Source organism: Hakea prostrata, chromosome 8 (assembly GCF_041222555.1).
Source record: "Hakea prostrata isolate BN-2017 chromosome 8, UWA_Hpros_2, whole genome shotgun sequence".
In the NCBI taxonomy this organism is placed as follows: domain Eukaryota; kingdom Viridiplantae; phylum Streptophyta; class Magnoliopsida; order Proteales; family Proteaceae; genus Hakea; species Hakea prostrata.
In genome coordinates, this window is record NC_142607.1 from 49,329,523 (window position 1) to 49,346,149 (window position 16,627).

A 16,627-nucleotide genomic window follows, 5' to 3' on the forward strand; every position below is an offset into this window, starting at 1 on the left:
CAATAGTTTCTACTACAAAGTCGGCTAATGCCCGAGCTTTGATTGCGTTCTCGGGCTTAAAACTCACTTGGAACTCACTTAGCTCAACCGACCGAGATACCATCCTTCTCAGACAAATCAGGTTTGTTAAGAACTTTACTAAGAGGAAAAGTTGTAAATACCTCAATTGGATGAGCCTGAAAATATGGCCTTAGCTTCCCGGCGGCCATCATGAGAGCCGAGCTCGCTTCTCAATCTGCGAATATCTCGTCTCCGCATCTAGCAACACGTGGCTTACATAGTAAATCGGTCACTGTTTCTTATCTTTCTCCCGAACAAGTACCGCACCGACCGCGGAAAGGGATGTCGCTAGATATAGCTGTAATATTTCCCCCTTCTCCGGCCCCGGACAGGATCGGTGGTTGTCCAAGTGCTTCTTTTAATTCCTCGAAAGCTTTCTCGGCACTCTTCAGCCCACTTTGCTTCCTTATCGCTCTTCAGGTCTTTAAGTGCCTTGAAGAAAGGCAAACATTTTTCTCCGGACTTGGAGATAAATCGATTTAAGGCAAGCAACTCTCCCCGTCAAACATTGTACATCCCGAACGGTTTTGGGAGCCTCCATATCAATCGAGCTTGTATTTTGGCAGGATTTGCCTCAATTCCCCTCTCGTGATACCATGAAACCCAAGAATTTGCCCGAGGAGACTCCAAAGGCACACTTTTCGGGGTTCAACTTCATTTGATGTTTCCTCGCATCGAGAAAACCTCACCAAATCTGCAATGTGATTTGCTTTTGTAAAGCTTTTCACCCAAGATGTCGTCAACATATGCTTCAACATTCTTTCCTATTAGCTCTTTGAAAATCTTGTTGACGGCCCTCTCGATATGTTGCTCCCGCATTCTTCGAGCCAAAAGGCATGACCTTGTAATAATAGCTTTCACGATCATCATAAAAGCCGTATACTTCTCATCCTCCTTATTCATAAGGATCCGATTATACCCCGAGTAGGCATCCATGAAACTTAAAGTTTCATATCCCGCAATAGCATCTATCAAGAGGTCAATCCGAGGCAACGGGTAGCAATCTTTTGGGCAAGCCTTATTTAGATCCGTGTAGTCCGTACACATCCTCCACTTCCCATTCGCCTTTTTCACCATCACCACGTTGGCCAACCAAGTTGGGCACTCGATTGGTTCTATGAACCCGTGAATTCTTAAGTTTTTCAACTTCGTTCCGAACGGCTTCATACTTTTCAATAGAGAAATTTCTTCTTTTTCGTATCACTTGGTTTCGCCTTAGGGTCTATCCGTAGTTTGTGCTCGCAATGGCCCGATCGATCCCCGGCATGTCCTCAGCAGACCATGCGAATACATCCTTATTCTCGTTGAAGAAATAACTTCAACTCATCTTTAAACTCTTCCAACTGCTCGACCCGACATAAGTAATCTTTTTCTCATCCTTGGTACACAACTGGATTTGCTCCAGCTTTCTCCACCGGTTCGGGCCTTTGCATCTCTCGTCTCTTCCCGATCATCTCGAACTTCTATGGGGAGGGCAAGAACCTTCTTCGGACCCTCCTTGTCTTTTAAATAGGCAACATAACACCGCCGAGAGATCTTCCGGGTCGAGGAGACTTGACCGATTCCCATATCGGCCGGGAATTTTATCTTCAGTGTGCTTTGTCGAAACAATAGCACCTATCTTGGATAAAGATGGTCGCCCGAGAATCATATTATAGGCTGGTAGTTCTCGAACCACCAAAAAATTGATTCGGACAGTTGTTTCTTTGGGAAAACTTCCAATGGAAAGATCCAATCGAACCGATCCTTCCGCTATCGCAGATGACCCTACAAAGCCATATAGGTGTGTAGATGAAGGTTTCATCAAGTCCCGATCCACCTTCAATTTTTGATACACTTCGTAAGAAATTAGGTCACCGCAGACCACTCGTATCAATCAATACTCTATGCACTTCCCGCCGTGCAATCTCTACATTGATGACTATAGCATCATCATGAGGTAAACAAACGTCTCTTTCGTCTTCTTCGCTAAAGGTGATAGAATCTTCACCATTCAGCTTCTTCCGCTTCGCGCCTCTCCGACTCCAACAAATTTGGATTTGGTTTTTAAACTCCGGAATGATTCGGGCCTGGACCCCCGAAGATGGTAAGGATCGGTGACCGAGTAGCAGCCTTCAATCACCTCCTTGCCTTTTTTGGACTTCGGGGCCTCCCTCGATCGTTCCGAACTAACCGAACGATTCCTTTTAGGGGCAGCCGCACGTGGCCCACGTGGCTCCTCCCTTCTCCCCGCTAACAAACCGGACGGATGTCCCCGAGATATCAATCTCTCAATATCTCGCCTTCGGATGACGACAGTCATTAGTGTAATGACCATAGTCCTTGTGGAATCGGCAATACTTTTCCCGATCCCGCTGCTCTCTCCGGTTTCAAAAGAATTTTAGGCGGCCACTTCAAAATATTTTTTCTTTTGAGGATATTCAAAATATCAGCCCGAGGAGCATTCAATGGAGTGTACTCACTTCTACCGGGGGATCTTTGGCGCCAAGGTTGGGATCTTCCAACCCGATCACGAACATTCTTCTTTGGCTTTTGCTTCCGATCGAGAGCCTTTTGTTCCTTATTGGAGACTTTATTATCTCCTTGGCGCGCATCTAGAATCTCCATGACTTCAGCCCGCTTTTGGCATCTCTCGTACCAACTCAAGCATAAGTCGTGGGTATATCCCGTAGTAATAACTCCAGGAGTTTCCGATTTGTGAGTCCTGTGAATAGAGCGGTTCTGCCACTGTTCATCCAAGTTTTCTATCTCCATCGTCACTTTGTTGAATCTTTTCGGAAACTCTCGATCGATTCGCTCTTTCCTTGTTTGACAAGAAACAAGGTTTCTTCCGTTTTCTTGACCCGTATCCCACTCCGGAATCGCCCTATGAATTGGCGCGCCAATTCGTCAAAGTTTACGATCCTTCTCGAGGGGAGGTTAGAAAACCACTTTTGTGCCGCTCCAGTTAGAGATGAACCGAAAACCCCGCATAAAATTTCATCGTAATTACCCGAAACCGCCATGGTCTCGTTGGTAATAGCCGATGTAAGCTGTTGGATCTCCGGAGCCATCGAATGTTGAGAAGGTAGGCAAACGGAAGTTATGGGGAAACCGATATCCCGCAATTGGCTCGAAAAAAGGAGTCTTCCGAATGACCGAGTAAATATCCTCGATTATTCTTCCCTTAGCCAATTGCCCTAACTTCTCATTGATGTTGGCCAATTCTTGACCAACTGGGTCGGGTGATCTTCAAGAATACGATCACGACCTCGATTAACACGATCATCACGTGCTACTCGATCATCACGAACAGCCCGTCCTTCACGAACGTTTCTCTCGTCACGAATCGCTTCGATCATCACGAACGGTTCTTCGACGATAGGGTGAATGAGTTCTTACCCCAAGATCCAACCTTGTATTTGAATCAATTGTACTCTCTTACGGTCCGTCGAACTGATCGCCTCGCCTTGGTTGATCATCAATCCTCCGAAGTCCTCGGTCTCCTTCACGGAAATTCTGATCAACATTCCGGTCTTCAGCCATTCTTTGGTCACGTGGCAATGCACGTCTCCCTCGAATCGTGTTGATCGGGTTCTTGTGGTAAAACCACTCGCCTGGTGAGCAAGCGGAGTGCTTGGCTCACCTCCAAGAGTTGAATCTTTACCTGATCCAATTGATCTTGGATTGTATCAGGAGGAAGATTACGTACTCCCGGCCTTTATCCACTTCGATAGGATTTTGGCTTTCCTGGGGAATATCCGGATTATTCACCCCAGGTATCTGAACACCGGAATTGCGTTGTGCAGCGCTGCTGATCTAGTCACCATGGCTTTTTCAAGTCTTTCCCACAGACGGCGCCAAATGATGCGTCCAAAATCTGCTCAACCCTTGGATCTCCACGTGATGTCCTGCAAAACGAAAGCGTCAGATGTGGCCCGACCGGCGGGGTCGGGAGTCCACCTCCGAAGGCTAAGTCGGCTTGATGAACTTAATCACAAACGGCTCGCTAGAAGCACGAGCTAATGAATGAAGAAACGGGAAAGGTGATCTAGATAACGTGGACGCCGATAGTTTGGATCTATCGGGATGTATCCGAACTCGAGTCTCGGATAGTATTATTTTTGATCGATTGATCCGTCCCTCACCTTGTATGGTAGTGAGGTTTATATAGAGTGTACCTTCGAATCTCCTTCGTTGGATGCACTCGAGCCTTCTTCGGGTAGTTGTTGGATCTTATCAATAAGGTCCGTTGAGCGATAGACTTCTACTAGTTTGGGCTAGTAGAGGACTCCTGAGATAACCGTTAGGTTATGTGATAGTTATCCCTTTGATGATGATTATCCGCAGCCGTCAGTTTGAGTCTGTTGTCATCAGGGTGATTACCCTAATCCATAAGTAAGATTAGGGCACGCTTGCAGCCGAATAATCTTTCTTCTTCAGCAAGCCATCTTCTGGATCCGGTTCGCTCGGGAGCGATTCGGTTTTCTCCGTCTTGACCGGGGTCGAGGGTCGGACCGGTATGAACCCGGTCAGATCATAAACTCTCCATATCAGGTGTAGACCTGTCAAGACCCCAGTGGAGCCTAATCAACACTTGAAAGCTAAAGAAGGAGAACCTATTGACAAAACCAGCTACCAAAAATTAGTTGGGAAGTTGATTTATTTGTCATATACTAAGCCAGATATCACCTTTGCAGTCAACCTTGTTAGTCAGTACATGCATGATCCTTATTCTTCACATCTTAATGCAATGCATCGTATCTTGAGGGAAAGGTATTTTAATCTCTTCTTAAGGACATCTTAGAGTTGAAGCATACATGATGTAGATTGGGCTGGATGTTCGGATGACAGGAGGTCTGCCTCTGGCTATTGTGCTTATGTGGGAGGTAACTTGGTCTCTTCGAAGAGCAAAAAACAGGTTGTAGTGGCTCGGTCAAGTGTTGAAGAAAACCCTTCAACCATAACACTTCACAAATACCTTGAGCTAAGGCTCTAAACTCTACTTCAGGAACTTGGAGCAGATCTGGAAGGACCTATAAGGTTGTATTCTGACAGCAAATCAGCCATCAACATCCCCCATAATCCAGTTCAACATGATAGGACCAAACATGTGGAAAGTGATAGGCATTTTATTAAAGAAAAAGTTGAGTCTGGTCTGGTTCAGATTTCTTTGTTACCTCTCACAACCAGTGTGCTGATATATTCACAAAAAGTTTGAGTGTCAAGTTATTTAGTAGTATTGTTAGCAAGTTGGGCATGATAGATATCTATGCACCAACTTGAGGGGGATTGTTGCAAGTCATAAGTTTGTGTCCAGTTGGGAGTTTGGTCAATTAGAGTCTTTCTTGTTTATGTTTTTTAGTCCCACATCGGGTATCACTGTACTTGCTCATTCATAACTATTATTATAAATAAAGCCCTGCTATGTCACACAAGACATAATTCAAGATTCCACAAATTATTCAACACTAAAAGATTGGATATCCATACTAGCAACTTACCAACTGTATCAAAGCTCTGTGCCATAGGGATAACTCCAATAGTAGGAACAATTGCATGTGAAGGCCGAAACCCATAAATTCCACAGAATGCTGCAGGGACCCTTATGCTTCCTCCAGTATCACTGCCTGATTGAAAATGCCAGAAGACAACAGAAGCATTTGCATGAGTCCGTATGCTACATCTACTGATGATAATTGCTGAAGAAAGAGTCCGTATGCTAAATCTACTGATGATAATTGTATAAGAAAAAAGTTAAAATATAACACATGATATCTAAGAGGGAGTGAACTGTTGCACCTAAGGAAAAATCCACAAGCTTTGCTGCCACTGCTACAGCAGATCCACTTGAAGACCCTCCAGGTATCCGATCCGGCACACATGGATTAATTGGTGTCCCGTAGTGTCTGTTTTCTCCCTCTATACTGTCATCATACACTAAAAGAATATCATAAAAAATGCCAGAATATGATAGAAAAGCATATTGGGAATAAAAAAAACCATTATAGATTTTCACATCAGATCATTCAGCTCCCTATTGTGGGAGTAGCATCCCTAACATGACATCTTAATCATATGATAGATGAAAATCACAATAAAACAATGGAAGCAAGTTTTATATTTGAAGAACAAAGTTTTATTTGTGAAGAACAAAGTGACCAAGTAAGCTTCTGTAATTACACAAAATCGTCATCAAATTCTCCTGACCCTGAGAGTCTAAAACAAACCTGTAGGCCATTTCATCCATAATAGTTTTGCCAACAGAAACGGCGCCAGCATTTTGTACAGCTAAAACAGCAGGAGCCGTTGATACGGCAGGCAAGTGTGTCCTAGACCAATCCGGGTTACCAAATCCAGTAACATATCCTTCAACATCAAATCTGTTCCCATGAAGTCAAGAAATTTCAGCAGCAGTTGCCAAATTGCAAATTAACAGAAAACCCACTTAAAATGGAGAACAAAAAATAATTTGTAGTCAAAAGCAGTAAGAGCAGGAGAGAAGAGTGGCGTGCATGTCTTTGATGGCGAAAGTGAGGCCGTTCAGAGAGAGTTGTTGAGGCGAAGTGATTGGTGGAGGATGAAGTACAAATTTTTCCATCAAAGCTCCGTAATCCAACTCTACCGCCGCCATATCTAGTACAGAATTCATCTCTCTTTCCATCTATCTAGAGGAGTTGGTCCCGAGAATCTCTATTTCCGCCAAGTTGAATTGAGCTAACAGAGTGATATTTTCACCATTCCTCATCTGGCTTTCAGAATCGACACAACAGTGGGTTAGAACTTGGAATAATGGAATATCTTGGAGGTCAAAACCGTCCATTTGTCCATTTGATCAACATGTACAACAAACTTGCCAGGGACTCAAGTATGCAATTTTACAAACTTAAAATCCTAAAATAAAAAAATAAAAAAATAATGTTTATCATGTCCATTCTTTACAAGAAAATGTACCATTCATTTCTTTATAGACGAGTGACATATGTTTGTAGGTCAAATGGTTGAAGTTAGATTTAAAAGAAATTTATTTTAATTTAATCTCGATTTTTTAAAATTACCTATAAACACATGTAAAGAAATGGATGGATGAAAATTCAATTATTATTATTTATGTTGTTAAAGTGGGTGATGACCTGTGAAAGTCCAGCTATCTTAACCGTTACATCAGTTACTATGGTGTTGCAATGTATAAGAACTTTATTATTTGGTGGTCTGTTTCAAATATTTGAAAGAAAAAGCGTATTTATATGAAATTTGAGAACTGAATATTGCAAGAACATGATTACATTGCTAGAACTCTTGAAAGGGTACCAATAGACATACAACGAAAACAGAGGCAGAATGAAAGAGAATCCCAGTCGAACAGAACACAATCCTTCCTAATTTAGAATTCATACTAATAAGCACAACAATGATTGTCCCAGTAAACCCTTGGCCCTTGCAGGTAGTTAGAAGCATGTCACTGAAGGCAGAAAGAATGATGAGCAGATAAACCCATCTTTAAGAGACAACAGATTCATGGAGGCATCCAAGGTCTCATCCCTCATTATGGTATTTCTTAATTGTTACAAAGCACTTGCAGCTTACAGTGAATTCAAAGAGCACTTCAGAAACTCATCCTTTGAGCAATTTCAGCCTCTTCCTTCAAAGTACCATCGAGGTTCTCAACAACATTCAACAAAAAACCATCTGCACCATGCTTGGCCAACAAAGACACTGCTACCGGGAGGTTTTCATAGGTTCCCAAAGGTAAATTCACCTGCAAATTAGAACATGAGAGAACAGATCTGTCTCAGACATACTGCAGTAGACAATAAACAATCATTTTGTGCTGTTAGATGGAACAAGGAGAGACTACCTGACAGAAGCCAGAAACTCCAGCAATAGATAGCAAGCTAAATGCTCTAGAACGATAATTTTCAAGTTCAGCAGCCTCTGCTTGCAGTTTAAACGGAGGCCCAGGAACTGTAGGCAGAGCAAGGACACCAAATTCCTACAGAAGTATTGGCAAAAAGTTTAATGAAAGTCATAATTGAACAGGAGAGATCATAAGCATTGAATTCGTAGGCATGACTGCTTCAACTTCCTTGTGAGGCTGTGGAATTGTAATTTTACAGCAGGTAGAGTCCACTTAGAGACTAAATGTCCTAGAGATATCTATCATATCATGTACAATCCAGGGAATTAAGCCACAAAATTATATCTCAACTTGAGAAACCCACAATGCCCCAAATCAGTAAATATAATTTGATACTTATTTTTAAAGGTTTCATACAATCCAGTTAATTAAGTGGCAGACTTATCTCTCAACTCATGTAACCCACATACCCTGAATCTGTAAACCTAAGTTTGTACTCAAATTGGATTGGGTTTTAAGGGTTCCATCATGCTGGACTATTTTCTTTTTGGATGGGGAAAGAGTGAGCAGTTCGCCAGAGCCCATGACTGGAGAAAACAGCACCCCTGAAGAATTCTCTTATGTATAAGAAATTATCCCTCAATTACCTTGTCCCATTTCTTATTCCTGACTCTCCTCTTATGTGGTTTCCAGTAGTCCGTTTGTTTAATTTGTAGCTGCCTTTGTTGTTTCCCAAAAGGGGGAAATGAGTGATAGAACATCCTAGGTTTGGATATTCTTTTATTTTTCAATTAAAAAAACTAGTTCCACATCATCACTCTATCTGGCTCAAATTGAGCCAACCATCCTTTTATGCTTATAAAAATTGTGGTCCTCTGCTTAATTTTTGTGGAACAACTACAGTAGAAAATCAATTAACAGAATCATAAGCATATAGACATAACAAAAAAAATTTATTTATTAAACAAAACAGAAATGAAGTGAAGAGTAACTCCTCCAGAAGTTTTGCACTTCTACATGCAGCGACTGAGAGTGGCCCAAAAAAAAAAGAGGGGGGGGGTCATAGTGCAGACCTACAAGGCTGCCAGCCAATATCAAATCTGGAATAATGATGGACAAAGAGAAACCAAAGTTACAATGGTAGCAAGTAGAGAGGGAAAGAAGGTTAGTGAAGTGGGATACAGAGAACATGGATGTTTGCTGATTTTCTAGGCAAATTTGGAGATGATTAGATGAGTGGATGATAGATACATGGAGATGAAGAGGGAAGATGGCAGCCTAGAGTCCCTTAGGTGCCTCACCATAGGAGTCTCACCTAGGCACCCTCAAATAAACTCACAAAGTATTCTCATAAGAGAAGAATGCTTTGATAATTCTTGAATTGTTGTGCTTCTTGAAAGAACCCACTTTATTTATAAGCTAACCCACTAGACAACAAACTATTACAAAGTCCATAACAGTTAACTATATTCATCCAAAACATATATACATACGTATATGCAACTACCAGCTAACTCACCTAACATTTGATAATGAGTTTTCCCTTTGAAGTTCTCTTTTATTGATGAACTCCCACCAACTAACAACTAGCTACCCATAAATAACTTGGGAGTTCCAACCAATCCGCTTTCATCTCTGGCCGTAGTATAGCAGATAATATCCTTCTGTGTGAGGAGATTGTTTGTGGGTTTGATAGGACCTCTCACTCCATTGCTGCCTTTCTTAAGGTTGATCTCTACAAAACTTTTGATTCTATTCGTTGGGACTTTATCAGTGATGTCCTCTCCTCCATGGGATTTCCGCTCCCCTTTATCCATTGGATTGAGATTTGCATCTCCTTCTCCATCATCACTAATGGCTCCCCTACTGGAAACTTCCCTTGTCGTGTTAGCATTTGCCAAGGATGCCCTCTCTTTCCCTATCTTTTCTCCTTGGCCTTGGAGGTTCTCTCCCGCACCCTTCAATCTAAAACTAATCATCTTCTCATCTCCTAATCCCCAAATGCAAATCCATTAATCTCACCCACCTCGCTTTCGCTGATGACTTAATGATCTTCTCCAAAGCTGATCACCTGTCCATTTCCTCCATTCTCTCGGCCCTCTCCCTCTTCGATTCCCTCTCTGGCCTAAGGGTCAATCTTGACAAGTCTACTCTCTTCCTTTCCAGTGTCTCTAATCAGCTACGCACCTCCCTCCTCCATCTAATTGGTTTCAAGCCAAGTTCCTTTCTAGTTGTCTACCTAGGGCTCCCGCTTATCCCTGGCAAACTCACTTGTCACCACTGCTCCCCTATGCTCGACCATATCTTTAAGATGCTTCAACTTTGGAAAGGCAAGCTCCTCTCTTTCGCCGGTTGAGTGGTGCTCATTCACTCTGTCTTCCAATCTTCCTACCTTTATTGTTGTGGAATCTTCCCCATCCTTAAATCTACCATCCATGCCATGGAGTCCCTCTTTAGTGCTTTCCTTTGGAAGGGACACGTGCTTTATCCATCTTGTTAGCTGGTCGGCAATCTACCGTCCAACATCCAAAAGTGGCCTTGGAATATATCGGATTCTTGATGTCAGTTTGGCCTGTCTCCTTAAACTCATCTGGAAAATTGCTTCCAAGCATGTTAATTGGGTCTACTCTTATCTCCTCCAATCCTACTTCTTTTGGTTCCAATCCCTCTTGGGTATGGAGAAAACTCCTCTTATTGAGGCCGCGGGCTCTCTCTGCTATCTCTACCTCTATCTCCACTGGCTCCACCACCTCTTTTTGGCTTGACTCATGGTAGCCAATGGGCATTCTTTTCACCCTTTTTGGTCCCCGTGTTGTTTACGACATCCGTATCCCCAAATCCACCCCCTTTCCTCCTTCATCACTATTGGCTCCTGGCCCCCCACCCCACCCCCACCCCAATCTCACACAAGTTTGGGATTCTCTTCCCACCCTTTTGTATTCCCCTCACGACCTCACTTTTTGGCTCCCTTCCCCAACCAAAATTTTTTCCACTGCTTCAACTAGGAACCTCCTTCGTTCCCCTTCCCCTCAACCCCCTTGGCCCCCCCTATATTGGTTCAAAGGCAACATTCCTTGCCATTTTCTAACCCTTTGGAGAGCTCTCAACCTTGCACTCCCCACCCAATCCTTCCTCATTAGCCGCTAGATCCCTGTTAGCCCCAATTGCATCCTTTTTTAGAATGGTTTAGAGGACCTCAAGCACTTATTTTTTTCTTGCCCTTTCTCTAGTCCCCTCTAGAGAAAAGTCCTAGCTTCCATTTGGCCCCATTCGAGGAGTTCTTTTGGCTTTGCTTAAGATTGATCTTGGGCTTTGAGAAACTTTTCAGGCTCCTCCCATTTGTGACCGGATCGATAAGCTAGTTTTCTGTGCCACTATCCACCATCTATGGTGGGAGCGCAACCTTAGAAGATAGACCTCCAAATCAAGATCTTTAGACATGATTTGGAATGCCATCTATTTTGATGTTTCGGCAAGGCTCCTTTCTTTCCCCCATCCCCTAGTTGTTGATACCCCAAGGAACATGCTTATTGTTCTTTCTTAGGGTCTCAGTTCTTCTTTCCGGCAAGGCTCCTTTCTTGAAGGTTGGTCTCTCTTGTTCTGTCTTGGTTTTTTAATTTAATTATTTATTCATCCAAAAAAAAAAAAAAAAACTTGTGCTTAATAATAACAAAACACCAAAGCCCAACTTGGACCAAGTTTATCATTTGGGCTAGGATTTTGCTTGGGGCAAGGCTTTAAACTTAAGTTGGATTGTGGACTTGAACTTGGGCTGGGTCTTCATTCAAAAATGCTTCTCAGTAAAGTATTAATTAAGCCTTTTTTTTTTTTTATGATGGGCTGTGGCTTGGACCAGCTCTCACATCAGGGTGGGTGTTCTTTTTTCTTTCTTTCTTTTTTTTTTTTTTGGGGGGGGGGGGCAAAGAAAGAGAGAGGGAATACCTCAAGGAGGTCAGCAAGAGCAGCACGGAGTTCATTCCTCACCATATTACAGTTGTCAACATTTTCTCCTGTTGCCATAAGGGCTTCCTGCACTCGTTCTGATATTCCCGGACCTATATTTGGTTTTACAGAACTAATCCATTCTTCATGGTTATTTTTGAACTCATATCTGCATTTCAAAATTATATTTAAATCTCAGAGGAATCACAATTTGTTAATTTCTTTTGTTTTTAAGGAGGGAGGGGAGGAGAACAACTTTTCTTTAGATCACAAGAGATAATAAACAATAATAAAACCCATACCTCTGAAGCAGCCTCAGGGATGTTGAGAGGGCCACTAATGACGGTATTTGCTCATTGCCTTGACCCATAAAATGCTTCAAACTTGGAACTTTATCCTTAATATAATCACCAAGGTTTGTATGCCTAACAATTTGACCTAGGAAGAGAGAGGGTAAAGGCATTCATCAGTTGATTAAAAACCCATGTAGATGAATGCAAGGAGAACTCTTCTGAAGCATTGAACTCTACATGATCAAGAATTTACCTCCAAACAATTTTTCAATAGACTTTAGAAGAATCTGCGTCACACGACTACTGGGAATGCTCAGAAGTTGGAAGCAGTCATCTGGTATAACAATGTGACTTGGTTGTACAGGCTGCTGCACATTAGGAAATTGCAGTAGCACACGCCCTACTTGATTCAAGATCACAGGATCCCTTGCAAACCATCCTAGACAATGAACATGTCAAGGAATAGAGCACGAGGAAAAAGTGGAAAAAGATCCCAAGGAGAATCATAAAACACAAACTACAATACACCCTCTATGCTAAAAGGAGACTTCCATGCAAGTTAAATCTCCAACTGCGGGCTAATATTAAAGAAAAAGGACAAATATTTTTTATTTACCTTTTTTAAAGGGTATATCTCCATTAAACAGTGCTGTATAGAGAGCTCCTCTGTACGCTCAACTCCTTTTTGTTTCAAATGAGAGATCTTTTGGTCAGATTAACTGTTGGATAGGAAGGCCTGAGTATGTATTCTCAAGGGCCACGTTAACTAGCACACTTGAACTTTTAACCATTATTTTAGCTATAAATTTCCAAAGCTGGAGATACGGTTTCAGTTAAACTTGCTAGGCTGATTGATGATGAGCTAGATAATACATCCATAAATTTTGAGCCCCAAAGAGCTGGCAACATCGCAGATGTTAGGATGGCCAATCCACTAAAACCATGCCCTTGTTTAGATACAAGGGGATCATTCAGGATATAAACCATTGGGGTTATCGGTTTCTTCAGGCATGGGCGATGGAATTGGTTTTCCTTTTGTATCTCATTCACTTTTATAGACAAGCCAGAAAACTGGATTTGTCATCAACTGGCACCCCAGCAGTTGGAATGAGTGACACCATTCGCTCTTTGCAACTATTACATCTTAGCCCTTAAACTACCCAGAACTCAACTTGTGAAATCTCACTATACCTACTAATTAGAGGAAGAAAAACGTTACTAATATCGTACTGCCAGATTATATCTAGAGGGCAGTTTACATCTATCATAGCAAAAGTAATCATTGATTAAATAAAACTTTTAGCCTGATAGCACAAATCCAGAAAATTTCCAATGGAAATGTGAAGATTTATATAATTGAAAAGTTGCATAAAGTCTTGCTCAAGTTGAGGGGAGAGTATTAACAGCAGAACTGGTGTGGAACCTCATGGATGATGTCCTCAAATTACATGGCAATGACAGCTATGTAAAGTAAGGATTAGATCAACCTTAGCCAAGCTTCAAGACAGAGTATGAAGGATATTCAGAAAAAAGAAAAAAAGATTGAATATCAGTGCTAGCAACTTACCAACTGTATCAAAGCTCTGTGCCATAGGAACCACACCACTAGTTGGAACAACGCCATGTGAAGTCCGAATCCCATAAATTCCGCAGAATGCTGCAGGAACTCTTACACTTCCTCCAGTGTCAGTGCCTGCAAAGGAAAATACAATGGCCAACGGAAGTGTTTTGTGTGAGTCCCTCACTACACCTAATGATGTTAAAATTGGAAGGAATACAATGCATCAATATCTCGGAGGGGGTGAAAAGTCTCACACCTAAGGAGAAATCTACAAGTTTTGCTGCTACTGCCACAGCAGATCCACTTGAAGATCCTCCAGGTATCCGATCTGGGGCACATGGATTAACAGGGGTTCCATAGTGTATGTTTTCTCCATTTATACTGTCATTAAAAAAAATACTTAGAAACATCATCAAACGCTATAAAATATTTGACACCAAAACCCAAACAGCTCCAAATGAAAAATAATTTTTGGAATCTATAACATTTGGTATATTGTCTCTTTAGATCATCCATTGTCTCTCAAAATTGGAGGCGTGCAAGGAGGCAGGTATTCGCAACTTGATATCTAGCAGATGCTCCTAATTATATGCTAGCTGAAATCAAAGCCTAGGGTGCCACAATTTTAATTACTACGGATACCAAGCGACAAATTGGCGAAGTTTGGGTCCACTCAAGATGAGTACTATTAGATTCAGCATTACTGGTATAATCCATTGAATTAAACAGCAGAAGATGCATTTCATACATGAAATAAGTGATGGGTCAAATACTTGTACCCTATATTCCAGACTGTTCAGTTTTAAACTATCTCCACATTGTACAGTGTAATTCATAAAACCTCAAAAGAACACAGATAGATCAAACCCCACCCATATAAGTTGATTCTGAGTTACCTTATCCATGACAAGACAGACAAAGGGTGAAACCGGAACAACAAGAACCAAATATTCATCAACGAAAGAATCAGAAAACAAAATGAACATCAAATTCTCTTTCCCCAGGAGTTTAAAACGAACCTGTAGGCCATTTCATCCATGATAGTTTTGCCAACAGATGTGGCACCAGCCTTCAGAAGAGCTGAAACTACCGGAGCCGTTGAAACGGCAGGCAAGTGGGTCTTGGCCCAATCTGGATTACCGTTACCAGTCACGTATCCTTCAACATCAAATCTGTTCCCACAAACCCATATTTACAAATGAACAGATAAAGAGAAAGCGAAGTTTCAGAAAAGAAATTAAAATGAAGAGCACAAAAGAAAACCAAAAGAGCTGTAAGCAGGGAGAGAAGAGCGGCATACATGTCTTTAATGGCGAAAGTGAGTCCCTTCAGTGGGAGTTGTTCTGGAGAAGCAGTGGTTGGAGGATGTAGTACGAATCTCTCAATGAAAGCTCCGAAATCCAACCCTGCCGAAGCCATCTCTTAGTTCGCAATTCAACTCTCTCTCTACAGATTAATCAGTAACGGAATTTTCTAACGTGAGGAGACAAATTGGGTTTACAGATTACAGGTTTCACATATTCTTCCTGGTTCTGTATTTTTATAAAACTGATCACAAGAGTTGAGAGGTACCAACTGGACTACTGGATATTGGATGATGCCTGGAAAGTAGGAAATATCAAAAATCCAGTTTGGACCTTACAATCATGTCCGTGTCATTCGTGGTCACCCGGGGCCGTGCAGCGTGAACCATGATGGAATGACGACGAAGACTAGTTGTGGGTCCCATCACATAATGATTCAAAGGAAAATTACATGATTCCTTGCTATTATTTTTTTCTCCAAAAGTAACTGCTCAATATTTCAATTAACAAAAGTAATTAAAACCAATATTAAACTCACAAAAATCACATTAGTTAACCATGAAAGCAAGGAAAAAAAATAAAGGAGCAAAGAAAATTTTCTTCAGTTGGGTTGTAAAAGGAAGATGATGGTTGTCTAATGTAACGGTGTGATTAGTTTTAAATGTGAAAATATCCAAAAAGGAAGAAAATCATTGTTTCAGTCAGCTTTATAAATCCAAAGTTAATTTTTGGGCCTCTTTGGTTATATGAGTCTGGAGATTTCAAATCTATAGAGTCATAATTTATAAAATTAAATGTTTGATTGTGGAATGAAATTTATGGATTCGTCATAAAAAAACCATTTGATCGATGTGATTTTTGTGAATGTGTAAATGTATAGCTTTTTTGTGAATGTGTAAATGTATAGCTTTTTTGAAATCTCTGGATTTTACAAAATCTATATATTCACATTTTTACTGAAAAAAGGTGAATCTCTAGATTTCATGAATCTATAGATTTTTAAAACCAAACGGATATAATTCTCAGATTCATGAATCCAGAGATTTAAAATCTCTAGATTCATGTAACCAAACAAGCATTAATTAATTTTATAAATTGAAACATTTGAGTGACTACTTTTTGTAAAGAGAAACTCAGAAGTAGCTAATCATATAATTTTCTCATAATTTAACACGTTGCAAGGTTAAAATTCAGGGAAAATTACCTAATTACCCATTATTAGATTTATATTTACAAAAACCAACAATCCATTGTTTGAGTAAAAAAAAAAAAACCATTCATCCTGATTGATGATCAAGCCAAGGACCAAGCCACTGATTGTGTACGAAATTTGGATTCTTTGAAGATAACGCAAGGATTGGGGGCCACGGGCCTAGGGATGGAAAAGGAGAGGCAGGGAGAGAGGGAAGCTTCTAACCTAAGACCTCATTGAACTTACTCCTCTATGTACACACAAGCACATCCACTAATCTAGTGGTTGAATAGATTGCCCTAGCAACAACTCTGAGGAAGAACCAATCAACTTCACGATTCCCACTTTCCTACGTTGCTATTATATGCTAACCTTATGAATCATCACGTGCCATGACTCCTGATTCATGCATATGAGATGCTTTCAGCTCCTCATTAG

At 41.2% G+C, this 16,627-nt stretch overlaps 2 protein-coding genes across 4 annotated transcripts in view; both read right to left on the minus strand.

Annotated features, from left to right (window-relative positions):
- The window catches only part of LOC149008394 (amidase 1-like), a 45,176-nt gene extending 38,285 nt beyond the window's left edge, over positions 1–6,891 (minus strand). Inside the window, exons 1-4 of one of the 3 annotated variants that reach the window (XM_089167565.1) lie at positions 6,555–6,891; positions 6,270–6,422; positions 5,842–5,966; positions 5,544–5,669 (exon numbers count right to left, since the gene is read on the minus strand). In XM_089167565.1, coding sequence (XP_089023691.1) covers positions 5,544–5,669; positions 5,842–5,966; positions 6,270–6,422; positions 6,555–6,703 — 553 coding nt within the window. In that variant the 5' untranslated portion in view covers positions 6,704–6,891. Of the gene's footprint in view, positions 1–5,543; positions 5,670–5,841; positions 5,980–6,269 lie in introns of all 3 variants that reach the window. The other 2 variants (XM_089167564.1, XM_089167567.1) reach the window with 2 other exon arrangements.
- A 270-nt stretch (positions 6,892–7,161) lies between these two features.
- On the minus strand, positions 7,162–15,339 carry LOC149008395 (amidase 1-like). The gene is made up of 9 exons (XM_089166326.1): positions 14,994–15,339; positions 14,713–14,865; positions 13,950–14,074; positions 13,700–13,825; positions 12,386–12,571; positions 12,142–12,277; positions 11,840–12,008; positions 7,898–8,032; positions 7,162–7,798 (listed from the first exon to the last, which is right to left on the minus strand). The coding sequence occupies exons 1-9, from the start codon at positions 15,110–15,112 to the stop codon at positions 7,646–7,648; spliced, it is 1,302 nt and encodes a 433-aa protein (XP_089022452.1). The 5' UTR covers positions 15,113–15,339; the 3' UTR covers positions 7,162–7,645.
- Positions 15,340–16,627: the final 1,288 nt, after the last annotated feature.